The sequence below is a fragment of the Vigna unguiculata genome, chromosome 2, assembly GCF_037176805.1.
Source record: "Vigna unguiculata cultivar grain cowpea cultivar isolate G323 ecotype 2 chromosome 2, ASM3717680v1, whole genome shotgun sequence".
In the NCBI taxonomy this organism is placed as follows: domain Eukaryota; kingdom Viridiplantae; phylum Streptophyta; class Magnoliopsida; order Fabales; family Fabaceae; genus Vigna; species Vigna unguiculata.
The window spans coordinates 2,666,254-2,692,971 of NC_140793.1; the positions used below are offsets into that span (position 1 = coordinate 2,666,254).

At 33.4% G+C, this 26,718-nt stretch overlaps 1 protein-coding gene and 1 pseudogene across 4 annotated transcripts; one reads left to right on the forward strand and one right to left on the reverse strand.

Moving 5' to 3' along the window:
- Positions 1 to 211: 211 nt before the first annotated feature.
- On the reverse strand, positions 212 to 19,325 carry LOC114173183 (uncharacterized). 4 transcript variants are annotated; one of them, XM_028057436.2, is made up of 21 exons: positions 19,089 to 19,325; positions 17,949 to 18,097; positions 17,826 to 17,859; positions 17,536 to 17,672; positions 16,763 to 16,837; positions 16,230 to 16,295; positions 15,963 to 16,054; positions 15,771 to 15,888; positions 15,370 to 15,458; positions 14,453 to 14,552; positions 12,798 to 12,892; positions 9,562 to 9,679; positions 8,802 to 8,890; positions 8,195 to 8,312; positions 7,912 to 8,003; positions 7,723 to 7,840; positions 7,001 to 7,089; positions 5,042 to 5,132; positions 4,832 to 4,923; positions 1,567 to 1,832; positions 212 to 553 (listed from the first exon to the last, which is right to left on the reverse strand). In XM_028057436.2, the coding sequence occupies exons 2-21, from the start codon at positions 17,970 to 17,972 to the stop codon at positions 531 to 533; spliced, it is 1,926 nt and encodes a 641-aa protein (XP_027913237.1). In that variant the 5' UTR covers positions 17,973 to 18,097; positions 19,089 to 19,325; the 3' UTR covers positions 212 to 530. The 4 variants fall into 4 exon arrangements, with proteins under 4 accessions (XP_027913237.1, XP_027913240.1, XP_027913239.1 ...); XM_028057439.2 differs by having other exon boundaries at positions 12,798 to 12,889; positions 19,089 to 19,324; XM_028057438.2 differs by lacking the exon at positions 19,089 to 19,325 and adding an exon at positions 18,194 to 18,296.
- Positions 19,326 to 25,476: 6,151 nt separating this feature from the next.
- On the forward strand, positions 25,477 to 26,067 carry LOC146888200 (uncharacterized; annotated as a pseudogene).
- The last annotated feature ends 651 nt before the right edge of the window (positions 26,068 to 26,718 follow it).

Below are 26,718 nucleotides of genomic sequence, written 5' to 3' on the forward strand. Positions count from 1 at the left end.
GGCATATAAGTATAAAAAGAAAATAATAAAAAAATAATTAGGTAAAATGAGTAAAATAACTCTCTAGAAATATGTGAGAGCAAAATATGTATGGATAAAATCTAAATTAACAACGCTAAAAGAACAACATTCAGAACACTTGTTAACCAAATAAAATAAACGTAGAAATATATATTCCCTAAGATCGGTTATAATAGATTGAATCAATAGGTTAAAGATGCAAGTAATATCAATATAAATATAATAATTTAGTTTGAATTGATTCAGTTTTTACAAGAACCAAAATTGAACAACGTCAACGTCATACAAGAATGATGTTTTATCAATTTTAGAAAAAAAATTGTTGGGTTAAACACCCCGTTTTCCCGATTGCAACCAATTTGTGTTCCACACAACATCAAAACTGCAGCAGCAGCAGATACATGTACCCACAAAAGCAATCCAATAGACAGTTACATAAACCCAAATGCAAAACTTGAATGACAGCTACATAAATCCAAAATTTCCAACATCTGCTGTGATAGTCATTATCACTGAAATTGGTTTTTCCTCCCTAAATTATAATCACAGAAGAAAAAAAAAATCAGAATATGAAAACATATATATGATGCAGAGGTTGTGGAACTAAAGTAGCAAATGAACTTTTAATGAACTAATCTTCTATGCCACATGATAGTTCAATTGTAGCTTCTAAAGCAATACTAACGAAATCACATGCACAATGATTTATTAGAGAACATTAGAAGAGTGAAAATGTTGAAGAGTTAGGACAGAATGTAAAACACGATAATTATGAAACATGCTTAAAGAATCACACAATCGGAATTTTCTAATGGTAACAAATCAACAAATAAGAGCACAAACTTTAAATACACAATAATTCAACATGGTTCGGCAACATCTAACAATACTCAACAAAACATGCAATTTTTCTTGCAAAAATGCTAAACCTTCTCATACGATTCTTCTAGCAAATATTGTAAAACTCTTCCATAATTATTTAACAAAAATTGTTATCCAGGTCCTAGGAGACTTATTGAGTTGTAGTCACAATACTAAATTCAATTTTTCAATTTTGATAGTAGTTTCCAACTTTTCCCTTCTTCATATTACTCAATTACTTAAAAGTTGTGTCATGCAAAGACCAAATAAAAAACAAACAAACACACATAAAGCCTAAAGATAAGCTATGATAACATATAAAGATAAACTACAGTAACATAATTCATAGGGAATAATCATAAACTAAATTTGCAGATTTATGGGTTGGGCTCTATCACGAAGTTCCAATCCTATCTTGATTTTTAGGCTTTAGGGAATGGTTCGGAGAAACTAAGAGTTTGGAAGAAACTAATTGAAAAATTCACCAATGTTAAGCTTAGAAGGAAGGCTTGTTCATGTGAGGATAAGTTGTGTTCTGCTATAACAAAACAATTTGAAGTCGACATAAGAGTAATGTACTTAACAGTAGAACCTAGTTGACTATTACAGTGTCTCTATACTTGTGTAGTGAGAAATTTAGTAAATGCTGATAAGCAAAAAGCTAACGGTAGAAAAAAGAAATACCCGTGCTTTCATCAGAAAAATGAAGAGAATGCCACCCACGACCACTACTTCTCCCCCAATCAACTTTGCTGCTATAACCACTGCCATCTCTTCCACCAAATTCACGACGACCACCTCCTCTTCCACCTCTTCCACCGCGTATACCTCGGTTCTCACGCCGAGGCTTTTCCTTTTCAACTGTCAAGCGATAACCTCCAAACTCACTCTCATCAAGATGTAGAGCTTTATTCACACAAGCAACATGGTTGAACTCCAAGTGAGCAAACCTGTAATTATGAAATTTGAAATTCAATACACACTGGTTCTTGCACATGTTTTAAGTTTTTTTTTTGGGTTCTACAGGAACTTATGATTTAAGCTTTATACAAGCGGATGCATTTTGAAAACAAAAGTTCCCTTTATACAGAAATAAAAGATTTTTCGGAATCAAGGATTAGATTTGTTGTATTCGGTTCTTCGAATAAAGGAGTAAACATTAATATAACATTTCTATTCAAGCAGTACTTTTACTGCTAAATAATACAAGAAACTTTTCTCAATTACTCTCTACATGGTCTCAAGAGTCCTAGCTTTATGAATCTATAGACTCTTACTCTACCCTTGTGGAGGCATGCATGTCCATACCCATCAAAAGACTGCTCTAACTAGCACAGTCAATGGCGACAAAACAGCAGCCAGTGGCAGCATCAGTGACTCAACCACAACAACTAGAGTTGATACGGGAGATGTTTACCCTGTTTTGCTGAATTCCGACTCACTTAAAGCCAATGTTTAGCATCTCAAGAGGAACAGCTACCTAGAGTAGTGTTAGAAAACAGACTAAACACAATCACAAAAAACAGAGAAGAGAAGTGAACAAGGGATACCAGGTACTGAATCTCAAAATTTTATTTCCCACACATATATGTATTACAATAATAATGTTACGACTTATGATACAATAACAAGCAATTAGTTAACAGCCACTAACTACCTAACTAACATACAACACTAATTGAATTATTTGCAACACTTCCCCTAACTCAAGATTTGAAATAGACTGCGCTCCTTTCATCTCTACAATCAGCTTGAACCTGTTAGGCTTACGAGGCTTTGTAAAAATATTAGTAACTTGTTAATTAGAACTCCAATATTTCAATCATTGCTTACCTTTCCTGACTTGATCTCTTAGTGTTAGAATATAATCCGCTGTTATATATTTGTAGGAAATTAACAGTTACATATTTTAGGAAATTAGAATGATTGATTCCTAATTATTAGGTGTTTTTATTATAATTGATTTTGTAAATTAGTATAAATACATCATGTGTGGTCTACAATAGACACACAATATATTCAACACATATACATTTCTATATGGTATCAGAGTCATGGGTTACGGTCTATCCTATCGAAACTTCATCAAAACTTCATGTTTGTTGGGTTTATTGTTCCATCTGCTTTCAGACCACCCATTAGTATCTAATCTCATGCTTGAGGTGTATATACCTCAGCAAAAGGGGTGTGTTGGAAGTCCCACATCAACTATAAATAAGGCCAATTTACAAACTGGTTTTGTGAGGTTGAATTAGGCTTAAAATCCACTTCTTAATACGATATCAGTAGTTTTGGGTTTCAATCTTCGACTATCACTGTTCTGCTGATACAATGTGAAAAACTGACTAGGATGAGCAACTATAGCTCCCGGGCTATGGTTTCAAGGTCAAGGTCGTGTCGACCACTTGACCTAACATGTCAAAGACATTGCTCGCAATGATCAAGCCCAATGGATGCAAATTGATGCCTCTTTGTGTAGCGTTCTCTAGTTCTCCATTGATGTCAAACTTCAGCCTCAATACCATGCTATTACTACTTGTTATGATGTATAGAAGAAAGCCAAGAAACTATACTCCAATGATATTCATCGTCTTTACAATGTTGTCTCCAACCTTATCACTGTGAAGCTAGAAAATCATAATATACAGACATATCTTGGTAAGCTCGATTGCTTAATTGCTGATTTTGAGTCACTCATGCCTTTCACTAATTAATGATGGAACCAGACATGTCGAACAACATGGAAAGTTTTTTATGGTTCTTGCACTTGTTGGACTTCCTCCTAAGTTTGACTCTGTTTGCAATCAAATCTTATCCGGCACGGTTGTTCCATCTTATGAAACTGGTAGTGAACAAGTACTTCGCCTCTAAGTTCCTCACATGTTTGGTCATTCTCTTGTACCTTCGACTGATTCCTCTGTCCTTTTCTGTCAACTGACTTATTTGGATTCTTTACCCTTTGTTACCATGATGGCTCTCAAATAAAAGTTTATGGCATTGGTCTCACACGCCTTCTTCTTATCTTACCCTAGATTTTGTGCTTTATATTCCCATGTGATCTTTTAATTTAATCTCCATAAGCAAGCTCCCTCGCACCCGAAATTAATCTATTCCTTTTGCTAATCATTTTGTTCTTGTTCAGGATCAGCGTACCAGACAAACGATTGGAGCAAGACATGAGTCTCAAGGATTATACTATTTGTCACAATTGGTTGCTTGTATCCCTAGTGCGTCTCAAGCTCTTGAGCATCAATGCTTAGGTCATCTTAGTCCTACCAAAATGCGTCTAATATTTTTCTTTTTATCGGCAAAAGTTAGTTGTTAGTTTTTGTTAGTGGGAGGAGTTGAAGTCACAACCTCTCCCACCTCCCTTCTAAACCCACCCAACCAACCTTATTTCTCCAAATTGTTAGCTAGGGGGATCAAATCCATGACCTTTCCCTCACATCTCTTCCATCTAACTACTAAGCCACCTTATCACTCTTACGTCTAATATTAGAATGAGTGACTCTATCGATGGTGATGACAACAATGGTAGTGATGGAGAATCTGTGACAAGCAGGATGGGTGCACTTAGGTAAACAAAAAATTAGAATGAGTGCACTAAGGCAACCCAAAAAAAAAAAGAAACAAGAAAAAGCTACAACTAAGGCTGCTAGGGTTTAAATGCAAAAGTAGAACACCCAAGATTAGGAGTTCTAATACCAACTTGGAAATACTTGAAGAAGAAGAAAACTGATTTAACTCAAATTGATAATAAACCAGAACAAAAGAGTATATATAGGGCTCTACCATTAACAAATCTCATAAAGTTTCGTACAACATCTTAATTGTCATTATTACAATTACAATTACAATGACTGGTGGTATCTCAACAATATCTTTCCATAACTCAACACAATTGTATCTATGTTTAACAGTACATTATAGCAGCTAAGAAGAAATATACCCCTTAACATCACCAGACTCACGACATTTTGGAATTGATATCCTTACAATCTCTCCACAAGAACCAAAATGCTTCTCTAGGCTAGCTTTTATCTGAAAGAAAAAGGAGGCATTAAATACCACTAAATCAAGCAATGATGCAAAGAGTTTCAAGCGATTTTGTGCCCGAAGTGGTATCAGATCAAAATCATTAGAAAAAAGAATAACTTACCTCTTCTACTGGAAGGGAACGATTGAAACCCCTCACATATATAATTGGAGACTGATCTCTTTCACAATTCTGAAACATGCTGCTCCAGTTGCTAAAATTTTAACAAGGAAACAAAAAAGAAAAAATATGTGGGCATAAGACAAGTACAGAAATCTACCAATACAAGAGACTAAAGTCTGATCTCAATGTTCTTTAAAAAAATAAATTTCAAATTAACAATGCATGCTTTAAAACATTTACAATGTTAAAAGAAAAGCCTGAAAAAATAAAATCTAACAAGCAAACTAGTTTAAGTTTTCTTCACATACAAAAAGAGTACATATCTTTTTATTTATCAAAGCACCCTATACAAAAAGAGTACATATCTTACAAGACACAATATTAGCTGCTGTCTTACTTCCAGCATTCTTCTGTTTGACCAGGAATAATGGAATTCTATGATACGGTTTTGGAGCATACTAATTGTACTATTGGAAATGGTGTTAAAATTAATTTTTGGAATGATTGGTGGTGTTCTTCTAAATAAATTTCTCTTCTTGTGGGTGCTTATATAATATTAGATTGTGCAGCCACAGTAGGTTTGGGCTAATTCAGCTTGGATGTTACCTCCTTTTTTAAATATTCATTCCGGAATCCTGGAAGTTCATAGTCTTCTAGTGACATTATCTGAGGATATTCCTAATTGGAGTCTTGAGGATTCTGCAATTTTGATTCAAAAAGTAGCAAGGAAGTTCTTTGGGGTGGCTGAGACAAAGGTCTGGAGAAAGTTGATTTGGTCTGATTCTATCCATCCAGCAAAAACATTAGTTCTATGAAACTTTTGCACAATAGACTTCCGGTTGATAAAGAGGTGTAGGGAAGAGGGTAAGTTTTAAGTTCCATGTGCTCTCTATGTAAAAATATAGAAGAATCGATTCAGCACCTATTTTTAATGTACTACTGCAGTATACATTTGGACTTGGCTGCAGGGGATTTTCTCAGATTTGCAATGGTGGTCAATAAATCATTTGATTACTTTCATTAAAGGATGAGGTAGTGCGTTGATGAAGCTAATCAGATTGGCTGCGGTATCTTATACTATTTGGATGATTTGGAGGGTGAGAAATTTTGACAGATTTAAGCAAGGTTTTTCTCCACAGTTTGCAATTAGTACTATCAAAAGGTGTGTGAGGATGAGTGGTATGGATACAGCTAAACAAATGAAGACTGATATGAATGAATTTATTGTTTCGAAGTATTTTGATATAAATACCAGACGGGAAAAATACATCTTATATACAGGTTCTTTGAGATTCCCTGATATTGGTTGAATCAAGGTTAAAACGGATGATGCAGCATGGCAAAATCTTAGTTTAGTTTCAATGGATGTTTTTGTATTTTGACACGAGTGTGGTTTTACCCCTCATGTTTTTTAATTTTGTTATTTTCTATTTAATAAAATTTCATGTGACAGCATATGATTGTTGTGTTTTGGGATATCAACTTAGCTCAGGTGTCAAAGTACATAGTAACATGAGTTTTATAAAAAAAAAAAGTATTATATTCAAAACAGCCATTTTTATAGGAAGTTTACACCAAGTTCAACAACACAAAAAATTGTCACCAGAAAGTTTTACTTTATAAAAGTATAAAGATAAATTTTGTAATATGTAAAATGGCTTGTATTATTGTGTGATCGGCTAACTTGATTTGCAAGCTAGTCAGTTAAGATGCAACTCTTCTACAACAGACTCAAGCTGTCCAAAAAAAATGACACTTGCTAACTAATATCACTAGATGCTGACTGAATGCTAAGTCAACTAAACATACTTGCAGAGAATACACTAACACTAAGTATACTATCCTTCTTCTTTCAAGCTCAAAAGGACAAGAAGGTGAGATATACTGAGCACACTAGGTATACTAGCAGAGAATATCCCAACACAAAGAAGGTCATCAGTGTAGATATATGTATATTACCTTCGATTATGGGCATGTTGACCTTTTTCTTCGGCCAAATCAACTCGAATGTGACGTTGCAACAATTCTGTATTATCTAACTCAACAGCCTACGATTCAAACAACAAATGGATTGTCAGCTCAATTTCCTCGAACGCTGCAAGGCTTCAATAAACATAAACACAAATGATGACGAGGAATAGAGATACAGCCTAGAAATATCAATGTCAACCCTCCATCACAATATGCAGAGACATAGGGTCAAATAATACATTTACCCAACAACACCTTCTGAGATGAGACTTGGAATTATTGTATTAGGCAGAGACAAAGGGAATGGCTTAACCACAAAGGACAAGGTTAACAACCAGTGTAAAAGTTGCAAACTTATAAGCTGGTTAAAAAGTATACAATTGCATTAGATAAAGATTAGATGAACTTATTTCAGAACAATTACCTTGGTGATCAGTTCCTGAGATTCTGTTTTCTTTTTACAGCTAGAGGAGATTATCTCAACAAGGTTCTAGGCTTAGATTATTGTACAATACAATAATTTTCTACAACTTCCTAATTCCACATTATCAAAATGCTTCTTTATATACCTGTTTCCAACTCATGTTCAAGAAAGATTTTAAATAAGATCATGGTAATCAACCAACTTGGATTTTTTAAGAGGTAGTGTAATCTTTGGAATGCTTTCGCAGTTCTAACTTCTACAGACTACATAAGGTTACAGAAATTACTTTTATTGCAGCTTCAGCAGTAGCAAACTTAACTTGCCCAAAGCCATTAAACCTCCCTTTGTGATCCATATGCAGACGAACATCAACAATTTTTCCACATTTTCCGAAAAAGTACACCCTGAACAAGTTTGAAATAAATAAAGAGTACATGATAATCAACAAAAAATTGCATTAAAAAATGATACATACATATCAGCCCGTTCCACACTGTATGACAAGTTTCTGACATTTATTGTCTTTGATGGACCATTTTGTTCTTCCAAAGTAGGTAGCCTTGTAGACTGCAAAATTCCAGGAAAAATAACAGAATATACATGATTTGATTGCTTTCAATGCAGGATTTAAGCAAATTGTTAAATTAGAGCTTTCTGTACTGAGGAAGCATCACCATCTTCACAACCTTAACCATTACACACCAGTCAACAATATACTTCAACAATTCATGTACGCAAATGCACTATGAAAAGCTTACACTTTCGCAAGGAAATCCGGAGGCTTTTCCCTCAATCTCTTCGTCATGGTGCTGTAAACTCTTTGAACTTTCGGTGGACTGACTTATTTCACTCTTTAGGATAGACTTGCTCCAGTTGCTAAAAGTATTTACAAGGAAAAGCAATATGGAAAAATGAATCAATACAAGCGACAAAAGACTCAAAATTAGAAGAAAATAATTTCTTTTTTATTCAGTCTCATTACATTCATCCGATAATTTAGCCAGCAAATACAGCCTATTCTAGGAAACAAATACCTGAGATTACAGATCGATATGCTAGTATCAAAACCAAGATACAGCCAACATATAGAATTAAAACCAATATTAATAAGATGTGAAACTTCCTAAAATAAAATCTAAAACTTCTTAAAATACTCATTCTCTCTTTCTTCTACACAAAGTTTATCCAAGAATCATAAACAGCGATAAAGTTAAAATAGAATTTCCATGGCAAAGAAAATCCTCCAATCCCAAATGAACATGCTTCGTGAGAAACTTAAACTAGTGCTATTAAGTGGGAGTTTGTATCAACAAAACAGTGACCAGAAGCAAGTAATAGCAGAATTTCATAATATATGTGCATTACCTTTTGTTGGAGCCATATTCACCCTTTTCATGGGCTATTTCAACTCTAAGGCAACGTCCCAAATGTATTGTACCATTCAATTCAACAGCCTGTGATTACAAAAGAAAATTGAGTTTCAGCTTGTTGAATATTGAGAAAAACTGTATAGGGTTAATTTTCCTTATATCTAAAATACACATAAGGTGAATGTATTTATAATAAAGAGTGATACAATTATATATGGCATCCAAACATAAATATAATAAATAATAGATATTCTTCTAATAAACAATATCAACAATATCTACCAATATTAAACAATATCTATTTTTCCTAATAAACAATAGACGTTATATTTTACTAATTAATGCGATATATCTAACACATCTAAAAGTCTTCACATAGAATAAGGGTTGCCCACAAATGATTATGATGAGGCAGAAGAACCATAGAAATATCACTGTCATTCTCAATCTTCTAGGCCAAGTTCTGAATTAGGCAACTATAGTTCTATATTACCATGTTATATTTACTTTATTCTTGACTAGACGGGTATAAGTTTTGTGTCACCATTATTGCAATACATAGGTTGACAGACTTGTAGGAAATAAAGTGTCAGATTTTTACAAAAGAAACAAATTATGATATTACCACTGAAAACATTGAAAATATGATGTACAAGGAAAACATTTCATTAAACCAAATTGTTGAAACATTACCACTGAAATGATTTTGGCAGTTCTGAAATGATTTGCACAGATTACAAGATCATAGAACTTACTTTTTGTGCAGCTTCTGCAGTTGCGAACTTAACATGTGCATATCCCTTAAACAGCCCTTTATCATCGGTATGTAGGCGAATATCGACAATTTCTCCACACTCCTTGAAAAGGAACTCCCTGAACAGTTTTGGAATTAGAATTAACAAACCAGATAGACTGATGGTGTATTTGGATTGCAATTTAAAAGACTGTTTTGGCATAAAAAGTCTGGCAAATTTTGGAAAAGAATGTAGGAATCTTATGTCTTATCAACATGCCCATATCCCTTAAACCACCCTTTATCATCCCTATGTAGGCAAATATCAACAATTTCTACACACTATTTGATAGGCAAGGGAAAAAGGAGGGGGTAGTATACTGATGTTTGTGACAGGCAAATATCAACAGTTTTCCTTTGTAAGCTTTGGTTTTAGCGTGTAAAGTGAACAATACAGTGCAAGACTTTATCTTTGCTCTTTTTGTATCTTGTTATTTCATCACCCTTTCTAGCTTCCTAACACTATTGAGAAGAAACTCCCTAAACAGTTGTAAAATTAGAATGAACATACCAGATAAATTGAGGATGTATTGGACTGAGATTTTAAGAGACTGTTTTTACCATAAAAACATTCTTGTAGATTTAAGATGACAATGCTGGAATATTACGACATAAGATTTAAATTTAATCACTGAAAAATGCAAAGGTTATGCTAAAAAAGTGAATGACAAGGTTTTGGATAAAAAATGTAAAATCAATACCATTTTCTTGTTATTTTAATATTTAATTAATTATAATTATATGTCCTCCTAAGTAGCATCCTTTCATTCCCAATTATGGGTTTGAAGAAAATTGCATAAAACTTGTGGTTCTCATTATCTGATAATGATTTTTATAAAGGTAAATATTTTTCTACAAGTTCAATTGGAAATCCATCATAATGACCTTGCTAGTGTAGAAAGTTATGAAGTGTTGCACACGAATCTCTATAAAGGAAAATAGAAGGATTATATGTTAAAGGAAAAGGAAAAGTCTGGTGGTAACCTGCTGGAAAAGAAAATACGTGAGTCTAAGAAAATCTCAAGGTTTAAGCGGGACTATCATTCGAGTGTAGCATTTTATATATCCAACCAAAAAGTCACATGAAATGCATCTTAAAGAATAATTCATAGAAATTTTATATTTTTAAATAACAAGAATTTTTATAAGTTAGCAAAAATACTAATAGAATATCACCGGATTTGGTTTCCCTCTTTAAAGATTCTTAGTAGTTCAAATTCAATAGTGTAAAACCCCATCCAGGATATCACTAACATCTTATCATATTACTTAATCATAATCAAAACTTAACTCTAATACCACCATCTTAAAAACGGAACTAAAACTTTATTCATTAAATATTCAAAATATAATATTCTTAAGCTGAACTGAAACCAATGTTTACAAAAATAATAAACTCATACAAAATACAATTACTAAAATAAGAATAGACTCTCCCAAACATAGTTCCTAGAAAAACACCTCACTACGTGCCTCTTTGACCTGCACTAACATATACTCTCATATAAAATACGATCAGTCAAACACGACCAAAACAAAGGTAAGCTATCATACAAACAACCAAACTCACAATCACAATCCAAAACAGAGTAATATAAAAATCACATCAAATGCCTCACTCAACATTATATCCACATCCTACCGTTTATAGCTCCTATTGTCCCACACAACAATACCAAACACAAATGATCTCAAACACTAGTTCAAAACACAGACGATCTCAAACACTAGTTCAAAACACAAGTGATCTCAACTCAGGGAATCGGCTCACACAAAGCCACCAAATAAACTACATTCATAGTTGTTACACCCTCTCAAAGTTTCCAGCTTTTTGCTTTCTGAAAACTAAGCAAAATCAGGTTACGAATCACATCTCATTACATCTCATGTACATAGTTTACCAGCCATTCACTCACCACTAAAACTAGAACTCCTCACTGCTCCTAGAGTCTTACGGACAAAGTTCACTCACCACTACTATTCTCTCAAGGAGACTTACGGATGAAGTTCACCAATTGTACCACCATGCAGAGTTTATCTATCATTCGCTCCCATGGAACTAAACCCCTCCAGCACACGAGGACAGAGCCCACTACCCACTACTCTTTCAAGGCGGAGTCCTCAAGTTCTACTTCCCACAGCTCTCTCAGAGAGTCTTAGGCGAAGTCTCTCCTACCTTTTGCTGAGACACAGACATTTTCATCATTTCCAATCCCTCAAATACCACATACATCAACTCATTTACTAACAAGTATTATACTGCCAAATAACAAAACTCCACCAAAATAATCTAAAAGCATCTCATGTTTAACAATAAAACAACACACAAAAGTATTTAAATTTTATAAACCATCTATCTATTTAATTTTCTTGAATTTAGCCTTACAAAAATATAGTATCTACAGTTTATAATAAAATTACATTAATTTTATTATTATATATACCTTTAACTTTATTATACGTAATATATATTATAATAACACCATTGCCATGAATATATATATATTAAAACAATTAATATAACTTATCCACTGCAACTGATAAAACTTCGTACTACCCATGGCAACCCACAATTTAGTCACAGTCCAGACAAAATATTAATTAGGCACCCAATCCAAAAATTTATCTATAATGCTAATACATCCAATTAGAAATCACCAACCCTTAACACCCCCTGCTGCCACTCCTTATAGTTTTGAAAAAACTTAAAAGTGCTATTATATTTATAAAACCAAAGCCACACTTGATTTTATTATAAAATATACCCAACTGCCAACCTCTATCCAGTACAAAAAATTGACTTTGTTTATAATATTTCCCATGATTTTTTTCTTCATAAAGATATAAGGTCACACAATGATTATGTTAAGGAATTTTGTGTCCTTTTACAAACACGGATTAACCTTTTCGTAACAATGGTAAGAAAGCCTTGCAACGAATCCAATGTCTGAGTTCAAAACCTTGGGGAAGAACCTACTCCTTACTAAAACCTCTATTCAAGTTACTTTTCGCTTAGATATCTCTTTAGCTGTACAATAAGAGGATGATTGAACAGAATTAACACCTGGCAGGTCACTGAACTAAACTATTCTTTACAACGGAAAATAAGCTACTGAAAGCTAACAGAAAATCATACATCTATACAGAAAAACAGTGCAAAAATAATCAATAACCACCATCAAGAAAAACAATACATACATATCAGTCTGCTCCGCACTGTATGACAAGTTTGCAACATATATTGTCTCTGACGTAGCCTTCTGTGCTTCCAAGGTAGAGTGCATTTTTGACTGCTAATTCAAGGAAACAACATATTATACTAAAGTTTTGATAGTTTAAATAGAGAGAGGATATTGTTTAGTGCACCAATCATCTCCGTACCCATATCCATATACTCTTTCACACAAGTCAATTACTCCCTCCATTTATTTTTATAAGAACTAAATTAAAGGTTTGGCTTGGTCGTTATCGTTGTTAAGAGAGACAGGAACAGAGAAGAAAAGAGATACAGAAAATGTAATTTTGTATTGATAATATGTACAAAAGAAAAACAAGGATTCTCTTTATATAGAAAACAAAAATAAACAAAGTAGTGTAACAACAGTTGATAAAACGCCTAAAACAAAAACTATATCAAACTTAATACAACACTAACACCCCAAAAAAAAACTCAAGGTGGGTGATCATTAACTGGAAGGGCAACTACTTTGATCTTGCCCCAGAATAAACAGAAAACATATAGGACTTGGACTGAGATATGTTGAACAAATAGACACTTGGGTAGAACTTTTTCAAGAATAAAGAAGATATCAATTTCCATGTGCTTGGTTCTAGTATGAAGAACAAGATTATAACAGTAGATAGCAGAAGGCCCATCTGATATACCAAGTTCTTTAAAAAGAGTTTGAATCAATAGAACTTCAGCAATTGTTTTATCAGGACCGTGATACCCCACTTTTGTAATAGACCTTCCCACATCAGCTTCTTTCTTAAACCAAATAAGATTTGTCCAAGAAAAATGACAGCACCAGAAATGAACACAACCGTGAAGTAAAAGTGTTTAATTGGTTTCTACTCTTGCACTCTGCAACCCCATTTGTTAAAGGCTATATGCAAAGGAGGTATAATAAAATAAGAAGCCATGAATGTCTGAGAAAAATGGGAGACATGTTCATAAACATTATCACTACGAAAAATATGAATGGAAACACCAAACTGAATTCCAACTTCATTATAAAAGGATTAGAATATGGAAAACAACTCCAATTGATATTTCTAAGAACAACTAAGTGTATCGAAAATAATCACCAATCCAAATTACAAAAATATTGATATAATTTTTCATGTGATGGCAAATGATTTGTGTGCTTTGGGATATCAACATAGCTGAGATATCAAGGTACATTTATAAGTTTATAAAAGAAAAAAGTAGATGTAACAAGACTTAAGCCCCAAATATTGGAGTGGACTAAGGGAAAAAGAGACAAAGCTTTGTTGGGGACACTCCTAGGAAAAGAACTACAACTATTTTTCCTAATTGAGGCAACTCACACAACAAGATGGGCATATACACACACATAGCATTACATAGGATTGGGCCCAAGCCCATATATAAATATATCTAACACTAACTAAATAAGAAAACAAAGTATAAAATATTAGAAATCGTGGAAACTGTGAAATTAAATAAACTAATCCCAAGAGATCATTTATAAGATACTCTAAAATTTAGGTATAATAATATTTCATGCTATGAGGCATTCAAGCAAGTCATTGAACAAAAGAAGTTTCAGCAACCTTAAGTAAATGCATAATAAAAATTTTACATTTTTACAAGTTTTGGAAGCATTTACCTGAGCTTCTTGTTCATAGTCCAATGAAGGCTCTGAACCTTTCATTGGCTGCGTTTTTTCAGTCCTTTGAATAATTGAGTTGCTAGGATTAACATGTAAACTGCAAAAGGAAGATGTGTACATAAGAGATTATAGGAACATTTGTTTGTACTGTAAAATAAATCATTTTTAATAATAGATGGCTTAATTGCATGCGGAAAACAAAATACATAAAAATTCATGTCAATCATATCTTCGTTGAGCAGATAAGTTAGCCAATTTTGGTATTAGTTCACAATGTTATGCATGGTGGGATGATTTACCATCTTTTGTAAATTCTGATTTCTTTCAGAGATAGATTTCAACTTCCTTGTTATAGGTTTCTTAGTGTGTTTTGGTCTAGACCCTACATTCTTTTTTCTCCTTTATTTTATGGATTAGGGGAGACACCGCAACCACATATATATCCTTTAAATTAATTTGAGGTGTTGCACACTCTAAATATAGAGACTTTAAGTACTCTAATATGTTAAAGGACGAGATTTAAGCCTAACTGAAGCCCCACAAACCGGCTTGTAAGGTGAAGATTGCACTCACTTATATATTATGAATTGTCTTTATCACTAGTCGATGTGGGACTTCCAAAAGTTGTTAATTGTGGTGCCAGCATAGTTGGGATAGCAATTAACATTGTGATTATTTAGCTATTTAGAAAAAGAAAAAATGTCAAGAGAATGTTTTGTTATACATACATACATACATACATGCATTTAACTGGACACGGCAACCTGTGAAAATGCATGACATGTTCCCAATTCAAATTGACAACGTTTTTGTAACAAATTTCAATTAATGCTACTACATGGGAAACTGTCACCAGACAGCAAAAAGAAACATGCTTTTGGAAAGTTTTATTATTTATTAGGCCTTTAAATTACCTTCTATTGGAAGTATACTTATGCCTTTGTGGAGCCAAACGAATTCTCATTCGGCATCTCAACAGTTCTGTATAATTTAACCGAAGAGCCTGTGATTGCAGAAGAAAAAAGTGATTCATAGGTCAATTCTCTTTACTCAGACCAGAGGTCCAACAAACATAAAAGCAATAAAACCTCAACCACAGGTAAGTACCATCGGCAATTTGATTCATGAATCAAATTTGTTGAAAAGACTAGGAATTAGAAAAAATAATTCATCAAAACAAATTGCTAAAGTTTTATTTTATTCCAGAAAAGGAAATGGTACTATCAAATGCAAAGCTACCAGTACAACTATCTGTGAAAAGCTTTCAGCAGTTCTAAAATTATTTGCTCAGACCACACAAGGTCACAAAGCTTACTTTTTGTGCTGCTTCTGCCGATGCAAACTCAATATGTCCAAAGCCTCTGAACCTCCCTTCACTGTCTAAGTGTAGACGAATATCAACAATTTCTCCACAATCTTTGAAAAGATCTTCCCTGAATAATTTTGAGATTAGAAAAATTGAACAGAATAATATTTGACAGGCACCCACATGAAAAATAATACATACAAATCAGTGCGTTCCACACTGTATGACAAGTTTTTAGTACATATAGTCCTTGATCCAGCATATTGTTCATTCATTGTAGATAGCATTCTAGCCTGCAAATTTCCAGGAAAAAACATGTTATGCTTGATTTGATATTGTTCAATTACAGAGGGAGCACCAACCATCTCCTCTCATCCCAAACATCTTTCACACAAATCAACTACGTATTCCAGTAAGTCATAACAGAAACTTTATCAGCCCCACAGAAATTCATTAAGAAACTATTACATCTCGAGGCGTTTTAGAGTCTTCTTCTTCAATTCCTTCCACACTATTCTCTGAACTCATTACGGGCTGCAATGGAAAGAAATAAGATATTTAACTTGGAAAAATAAACAATTATATGCACAATGCCTAAGATTGTGAAATTCGTAAGATGTGGCTTTTCAATAGGGAGAGAATAGAGAGAAATGAAAATGTTATTGATTAACTACAATGAAGATACAGAAAACCTCTGTATAGGGAGCAGATTACAGAACAGTATTAGCAACTATAACAATTCAAACTTTACAATGACAGTTGTCAGATAATGACATCTCTAACTTATACTTTAACACTCATAACTCTCATTGTCAACATCTGAACTACCACTTTAAAAATCATTTTCAATTTATTAAATCAGATTCTTGAGCATTTGATGCAGCAACAATCTTCAGAACAAAACGAGACCAGAGTGTAAAGCAATTGAAAGATAGAAGAAATAACAGAACAACATTACAAATATAGTGGGCAAAAGTTCATCCAATGAGCAATTTATGTACCAAAGCATCCATCTCTTCCTGTGTTGCTTCATCACTTTCTTCAGAATTATAACCATCGTGAATATCCATATGCCCCTAAAATTGACACATGATATAAACTATGTCAAACTCAATATAAATTGTTTGTGCTCTTCTACTACATAATCCAGTTAACAGATAGCAAAACAAGGTATATCAAATATATCATGTACCAATGGCTTAGCCTTGGTGAAGTCATATTTGCTCAGTCTCTTTCAATAACTGGAGCACAGATATGATGAGTACTGTACGAACTTTATTACATCTATTATTCTTTTGCTAGCTCAATTACAAATGTATTCATTTCCGAGTATTAACCAATGCTCCTTTATTCATATAGTGTAGTACAAGAATCAACCACTGACAGAAATCAACAAATATGGTATTTGTGAAACCCTCATCAGAGCTTCTAGCAGAACCAAGATCCATTGCTATATACTATCAGGAGATTAGATTTGATTAAAATTTCTTCTTTGTAGCATTAGGTCAATCCTCCTAGGATTTGGATGCCTGGAAACAATAACAATAAAAAGAAAAGAAAACAATTGCCATCCACTTAAAAGTGCTCAATAGTTGCGTCTTTGTGAGAAACAATTCTCATGTTTACTAAGATAATCTTTTTTAGCATAAGGATTCTAGCCCAAACAAAATAAAACTCAAACAGTGCAAATAAAAAACTTCATTATACCTATAATGTCACAAAATCAGAGTATATAATGCTTAAATAAAATCATAACTCCATGTCAAATAAATACCATATCTGGATCAGAATCTGAAAAGGAATTGTCTGAAACAATTTCGTCCTTATTCCTTTGCTCCTCAGCAACCTCATCTGTCTTTTGCTTCTTTGCACTCTCTTGTGGCTCATCTTCAATCTCTCCCTCTCTCTTGCCTACAAAAATTTTAATAATTTAAAAATGAGAAAGCAACTAAACAGTAGATAAACTAAGCATTGGGAGATGGGCAAAAATGAAAACAAATCGGTATAAGAGTAAAATTGTAAATAAAAGATGAGCAAATATCAAACACTAAAAGAAGGCAATACCAATTTGGAGAAGTAACACAGCAGCAGCGCCAGCCTACAAAACAATGAAAACAATGATAGTTTAGCAATTGTTATCCACAATTACCATAACATAGGTAAATGAAGGTCGTGAACAGAACAAACTTCAAGATCTGAATTATTCTCCATTAGGAATTTATGTTGGAGACCACAATGACAGGAACAGAACACAATTAAAACCAATTTTAGAAATTGGGTTGGCTATTAAGGTCTTGGCTTCCTTGCCAAAAAAACACCAGCAATGCACTCCAATTCTGCACAGAAAAAAAAATCGAAAAAACACATTATAAGTTGGGTCAGATAACAGGGTAGCCTCCAACAGAAAAGCAATCACGGCACCCTAATCCTACATAGCAGTGTATTTCATTCTCCAATGGGTTGAGCTGGAAAATTGAAGTGTATTTCATTCTCCAATGGGTAGAGCTGGCAAATTGAAAGTTAGAAAATACTAAAACATTAAAATTCTTAAAATCAGGATTGATTTTATTTAAAAATACTTTTTATAAATCAAAATACATTTAATTGCATTTAAGTGATTCTAATTTTACTTGAATTTATGATTTTGTCTTTATTTATTCATTAGCAACTATAACTAGAAGCATGAAACTTGAAGTATCTATTGGAAATCCAACCTCAACTACTCAACTAGAGATGTAATCAAATTAGAGTATATAACTAAGTACAAATCTCATTAAATTGTTTTGTAAAGCTTAAACTTTTCTTTTTAAGATGGTATCAAAGCTTATATTAGTAATGGTTGTTTGGTTACCTCAAGCAGCTATTGGCTTCAAAAAAAACTTGTTGATTCAGTTACTGCATTCACTGAGGGTCAAACTATGCCTCTCATCTTATGCAGCAAACATCTCCTTTTTAATTTCATTCTAACCACTATTTTCTTAAATCTCATAAAAGTTCCCCATATGTACTTAAAATGAAAAAGAAAAATGAGAATGAAAGTTATACAAACTAAAATGAGCTCATGCAAACATTTTATTTTTTAAAAAAGATTTAACTACTCATTTAGCCTCTAAAATAGTATAAACTTTATCTTCTTATCTCTTATCTCTACCATCTAAATTTACATAAACGCATACATAAACAAAGATATTAAAAATAGACTTAAATGGACAGTTTTTATATATAGGGAGTGAAGTAAAAATATCATGTAATCTTCCATTCAAAAGAACTGATAAAGCATGAAGACAACACAAACTAAGCAGAAACAGATGAATGCAAGGACCATACCGTTTTGGAGAAGTGAATGTGCAGTAAACCTACAAAATAAGAAAACAAGTGTAGTAATCAAAGAGAAAGAATGATCAACAGGACACGTATTATATCTGTTTGAAAGTTCATTTTGGTTTAATATTTAAGTAACCAATGAGACAATTGAAGATGATAAGATTGGTTGGTTTAGCGGTTGGGGCTTTAGTTTTCCAAAGCTCGCGTGCAAATGTCAGACGCGTGATTTCTTTTCTCGGTTGATTCAACATGCAAAGGTCTGGAGACTGAGACTTCTCTGATAAGTCTTAAATAGACACCACATGCTAAGTAGTTTTAGGGGGGAAACAAATGGTTTAATTAATCCTATTATTTTTAAATTATCATTTTTTAACAGTATCTAAATTTCTTTTTAGTGCATATTATTAATAATTTTTTTAAATTTTTACATTTTATTCATCGTTTAAATTTTAAAGAGATTAATGAAATTGTAAAGTAAAAGTAAAATTATCTCTTCTTCTTTTTTTCTCTAATTTTTTCTGTTTCTAATTCTCAAGGAGTTTATCAATGCAAAATGTTTCTTAAATAATTGTATAAAAAATAAAAAATAAATTAAATTTATTTTTTTCATAATTTAAAGTTAATTTATTTATAAATTAATTTGTATAAATTTTATCATATAATTTTTCTTTTTTTTTTTAATTTCTGTCTAGGATAATTTAGCTTGTAAAAATGTTTCTTCTTTTTATTAGTTTAGAAGTGTTTGAAAAAATTTGTTCAAATATGTTCATAATTTACTTTTGTTAGTTTTGTTTTCTTGATTAGGATGGAGAATAACTCATTTGAGGATTTTTAAATTACCAAGATAAATCTCTAATATAAAGTGATGTGTTGGTTTATTATACATAGAAATTAGGTTTGAATATAAAATAAAATTATATTTAAACACAATCATATAACATAAATCATGTGTTTTAGTTTCTCAATTCTAAACTTTTTTTTTCCTTTAAAGATTAATTTCTTATCATGTATTTTAACTTCTTATTTCTTAAAGATAAATAATGTTTATCTTTTAAATCAAATTATAATAAAAAAAACACTACTTATTTAAAAAAGAGTAAATTGTCAAACAAAATATTGAAGTAAAATTTATAAGACTATTTAAAATTAGTAAATTTTCAAAGTTAAAAGAAGGAGATGATATTTTGACAAATAATTTTTGAGAAATTTTGACAAAGTTAAAATGGAGCTCATGTGTCATTGTTTTATGTTTAAAAAAAATTATAAAAACTTTGACGTATATGTTTTTAAATTTGTTAACAAACTTGACAAAAAGTTGAGATGGAGTCCAGGTGTGATCATGAACGATGAAAGATCATATTTAAGCATATAATACTCTATTTCTTATGTATAATTTTATATAGGAGATTGAGGTGTATAACTCTATATAATTCTATATGTATAGTTAATACTAAGAAGTATGCATTTCACCACACCTATATTGTAAAGTTAGATACTTATTTTTAATTTATAGCGTTTTCAAGAATTATGTCCATTCTCATCAAGTTATGTGATTTTTCTTTTTCCTTTTAATTTTTTTTAATTATTTTTTAAGTTAAAATCTTCGAATGTTGTATTTAATTAAATATTATGTCACAATGTTTTTCACGATTGGTTATAGGTTAACATGCATGAATAACCATAAATGGTGACGTGATTAATTTTATTTTGAGTAGTGTTATTAATAAAATATTAACTATATTGTTCATATGGTTTCAATTTTAAAAAAAAAAAACATAAATAAATGAGTTACAAGAACTAAGTACCAAATATAAATTCATTATGTGTTGAACAAAGTTGTTGTTTTTGCACATTTGTATGTAGGTTTTAGGTTAACACATGAATAATAATAAATTATGCAGCTAATTTTATTTAGGGTAGTGTTATTAATAAAAAAGAATGTTTTGGTTATTCACATGTTTTCAATTCTTTTAAAACAACAAACACCCAAATGTTTTTCAAGAATTAAATACCAATTATAAATTCATTATGTGACAACTAAAGTTAGAGTTTTTGTAAATAAATTCATTATGTGGCAAATAAAGTTAGAGTTTTTGTAAATGTAGATAATAAGTTAACATGCATGAATAATCATCAACAATAACATGGTTAGTTTTATTTTAATTAGTGTCATTAATAAAAAATTGGGTTAGGTTATTCATATGGTTTCAATTTAAAAATAAAAAATAAAACAAATGTTACAAGAACTAAATACCAAATATAAATTGATTATGTGGTAAACTAAATTACAATTCTTTCACACTTATATGCAAGTTATACCTGTAAGAAGAATCACAAATAATGAAGTAGTAAATTTTTGAAGTTCAAATGTGTATAGTAGAGTAATCAAAAGAAGGATGGGGTTACGATGTTTACATGGTTTAATATTAAAATAACAAATAATTTTTTTTCTGAGAACTATGTGTCGAATATAAATTTAGGTTTAATTAGTTGGATGGTACCCACTTTCGTTTAAATGTGTCAGTTTGGTACCCGTTTTTAAAAATGTGTCAATTAAGTCTCAACTTTTGAAAAGATGCCTCACACAATCTCATCATTGCATCTACGGTTGTCTTCCTGCAGCCTTCATAGCTGCACTTTATCTTTTTCATTCCATTATTCTTATTTCTATGGTCGAGGTGGCGAATTTTGTCCCTGATTCAAGTCACAAATTCGTCCCTAATAATGGAGAATTGCAAAATATTCACTCTGCATACAGATTGAACGGAAAGAACTATCTTAAGTGGTCCCAACTTACATGAACCATATTAAAAGGCAAAGGCAATGGTAGCCGTCTTACAGAAAATCCTCCTAGTGAAACAGAAACCAGATTCAGATCATGGGAAGAAGAAGATTCAATGATTATGGCGTGGCTTTGGAATTCTATGATACCTGAGATTAGTGACACATGTATGTTTCTAAACTCAGCCAAAGAGATTTGGGAGGCAATCGAACAAACCTACTCAAAGGCTAAGGATGTTACCCAAATATATGAAGTGAAGGTAAAAATTGTGGGAGCTAAATGTAACATCCCGTCAGGATATTACAGATTTTAATAATAAAATAAAGAAAAACTAATTACTTTGCATTTAATAAAACATCATTTCCCAAAAACACGGGAAATTTAAAACTTTATTTCACGATAACATAACTGAAATCCGAAACAAGTATTTATCCAATATAAAATTAATGTCCAATACATCAGAGTTTACAACTGATTTAAAATCATAAAATATAAATCCATAAAATATAAAAAAAAAAATCTCAAGCTATCCCCGCTCCGTAGCTAAGCCTCACTAGAAGCACCTGCAACAACATCATATGCTCACGTGTACCGCGTACACGATCATCGCTAACCACAAGCAGATAAGGTGAGCTTAACAGAATAAAGCATATAAATATACATACACATATGAAACACTTATATATTTATAGCATGCAATCACCCCAAAGGAATCTCATCCTTTAATTTCATACCACATGGCCACAACCATGTTATTCGTTTTCTACATTGTCTAGTGACGACTTCAAGATGACTTGTTGCCATACCTATCGACCACAACCGATAGAGCACGTGTGGAAAACCATTGCTACAGATCATACACCGTAACACTAGGTGGAGTTCCCAAATATGAACATAGTTCGCAACGTCCCAATACTACCAAACTCGTCAGCTAACCATTGAGGAGAACAATCTATCTAGACCCATCCGTACTGACCACAACCACCACACTCACACCGACAACACTCGCCAACCCGAGCTCAACTCAAGAGTTCCTTGTGTTCATCCGCCATCCTGAGCTCAACTCGAGGGATGTCATTTCGAGCTCAACTCGAGAAATGCCACGTGCTTAACCCCTATCCCGAGATCAAGTCAAGGGATACGGTCTGAGCTCAACTCAAGGAACACCAGCAACACACCTTTGAAGCATCACTAAAATCCTGTAGATCACGCATCCAAACAACAACAACCTCAATACTGCTGCAGTAAAAATCGCCTGACGGGGGACACGTACCGCAGGCTCAGCCGCTTCCAGACCGCCTGGCGGGGGTCGCGTACCGCCAAGCGCCAAGCGCCTCAGAAAACTCAACGCTGCAAATGTCGCTTGGCGAGACTTCCCTCACCGTCAGGCGCGCGTAAACTAGGAGCCCACTGACCTTACAGACTTCGTCTAGCGGAACGCTCTCTGCCGCCAGGCGCCACGCGTACAGGTTGCTCTCTGAATTCAAGCTATCGCCTAACGGTTCGCATCCCCACCGCCAAGCGCCATATCAGAATCTACAAACCTACGAACTTTGGTTTATGTTCTGGCTTTCCTTTTCTCACACTCTCTCACATATTCATTCAACCAGTGTTATTGTCTTGTCTCGTTCACATCAAGAGTGTATACAATGCTCTAGCATTACTAGAATTCCCAATCCAATAGTTTCTAAATTCCAATTTGTTTAATAGTCATCAAGGTTAATACCTCACCTCAACTTCATCATGTGTCTTCCCTCAATTATACAACTCTCATTTGTCTTAGAACTAGACCACTTGCCAATATCAACCCAGTAACTCATGGTCAAGATTGCCTCAAATTATTAATCTCTTCTAAGGTTTAACAACTTCACTTGGATTAATCCTACCTATATTTATATGAGCTCTTACATACCATGTCATTAACACATTTGCCATGAATTCTCTATATTATCCAACTGGTCCCCTAATTTCCCCATTTACACTTCCCTGAACTATCACTCCAAATTCCCTACACCTGATGCATTATAAAATGCCTCACCTTTTAAAATAATGAAATTAAGTCTCCCTTTTCCAATGTACAAGTTATCACCAAAGCCTAATCTAAATATCATCTCCGACCTTAAGGTTTAAGCACATAACTTTCCAGGATCACAGAATCATCACCACAACCACATTCACGTCAAAATTGCTTCCTTTGTGATGGCGCCTGGCGGCAGGCCTCGAGCCGCCAGGCAGTGCTCTCAGTTTCTAGTTTTCCGAAATCGCTCCACCCTGCGAAACCTCCCAAACCCCTCTAGTTGGTCTTATGCCTGCCCAATTCTTCCAGTCCTCACGTGAATTCCTCTTCATTTGGACTAACGTACAACCCCCACTCAATTGTTACCAATTTTCACTAGAATTCACCACCAATTGGACTCACAACATTCAAACCCTAAACTTTTCAACCCTAAATCACATATGCACTGTTCCATCAAATCTAGTCCTCAATCACCCTAAACTCAATGAAATTTAATATCCAATCATCACCTAACAATTGAAACTAGCTCCCCATCCGATCAGAATCACTCCAAACACCACAGAACATCAAAATTGAGCCAAACAGGCTCGCGTCGCCTGGCGAAAATTCATCACCGCCAGGCAATTCATTAGAGAAATCCAGAAATAGGTTACAGGCTTGCGTCGCCTGGCGGTACAGGGCTTCACTGTCAGGCGATTCCTCTAGGGAACCCAGAAAACACACAAAATGGTAAGAGCCGCCTGACAGCTATTAATAGCCCGCCAAGCGGTTTCTGGGGAATTTCCAGAAAACCCCAAAATTCAAGTAGAAACACCAAGAATTCATGCATTTCATAATTTATATCATGCAATTCAAGCTTAACATAAAGTAGAATGTGTAAAACTCCCCTAACCTGGTTTCCTTTGCTTAAAACTTTGACACTTGGAAAATTCTCCCTTGATCACCAATGACCCTCCTTGGTTCTTCTAAATTTAGCCCCAAAGCTTCACTCAATCCTCACCACTCTCAAATTTTCGTGCTCTCTTCAGCAAGCACAATGGCAGCCCACCAAAACCTTCTCTCTTACCTCTAAATGGCCTTTTAATTGGGTCTTAATGTGAGAAAATAACATTAATCTATGTTAATTACCATTCATTAGTTGTCTCATGATGGTTTTCCAGCCCTTGGCTGCTAGGGTTTCATCTACCCTTTCATATTTAAGCCAAAACTAAGTTTAGCAAAAATAAAGTTTAATTTGGGTTCTCCAAGGCTTGAACCCATAACTATGCCAATGCCAAATCAATGTTAAACCATTCAACCAATTCATATTTCATGCTGACTAATATAATTCAATAATTATATTATCCCTCAACATGATCAACATATATTTAAAATAATAACAAATAAATAACACACAATTGGCATACATAGAACTTGAACCCAAGTCCTTTCACACAATCAAGTACTTTCAACCAATTAAGCTAGTACTTTTTCACGTCATACAAGTTAGAATTTATTGTCATAAAGGTTTCCACTACCCGCATTAATTAATTAATTAATTAATTAAATTTTCACGGGTCTTACACTAAACAAGGCAATAAATTTGTCATACAAAATATGTTAATCAGCTCAAGTCCCTGTGGATGGAATTGGATCATTATCGTGTGATAAAAGCAAAGTGTTTAGAGGATTCAGTTCTACCCAATGAGTATATTGAGCAAAACCATGTATATGATTTCCTAGTTGGCCTAAATCCTGAATATGATCAAGTTCAGATTCAAATTCTAGGCAAAGAAAGAGTTCCAAGTTTGAATGAAGTCATAGCCATTATCTGAAGTGAGGAAAGTAGAAGAAATCTGATTTTGGAAATTCCTAGTGTTGAGAGTACCACAATGAAGGTAGAATAGGGAGCAACAATGGCGGTTAACAAAAAGAAGAACAATTTTCCAGCTGAGAAAAAGAAACAAGAAGTGTGGTGTACTTATTGTAAGAAACCACGTCACACAAAGGAGAAGTGTTGGAAACTACATGGGAAACCACCAAACAAAGAATGGGGTAGCCAAAAATTTCATAACCAAAAGAAGAAAGGCCAAGGACAAGTAAACTCTGAGGTGCTTGGCACCAAGGACATATTTCAAAACATATAAATTCTCCTTGTCCAAGTAAACTCTGTAACCGGGCAGAATGAAGAGATGGGGCAACTAAATCATGAAGAGATAGAAAGAGTAAGATCCTTTATAAGTAAGATGGACAAGTCTACAGGTATGTGTACCTTGATACATTCTGGTAAGATTCCATATTCTCTTGTCTTTAATGTTTCCGATAGAAACTTTTCACACCCTTGAATATTAGATTTAGGAGCCACAGATCATATGACACCTCTACCTCTATATTTTTCCACCTACTCACCTTGTCCTAGCAATAAAAAGATTTCTACAGCTGATGGAATGCTTATAACTGCAGTTGGACAAGGAGAGATCCACATAAACCCATCCCTCACATTAAAAAAATGTCCTTCATGTTCCTAAATTATTCACTAACCTCATTTCTATTCAAAAACTTACAAAGGATCTCTCTTGTATTGCTATATTTGACACCAATATGTGTATTTTACAGGACAGGAACTCGAGGAATATGATTGGATGTGCTAAAGAATGGAATGGTCTCTATTACATCAAAAACCCCAATTTGTCTACCAAAAGTCACTCTCTTGTTATAGAATTTGCCTTGACCAATAAAGAAAAAATTCATCTTCACCATTGTCGGATGGGGCATCCTTCATTTCAAATTGTAAAAACCATCTTCCTTCTTTACTTAAAAACATAAATATAGGGAGTATGTGTTGTGAAGTTTGC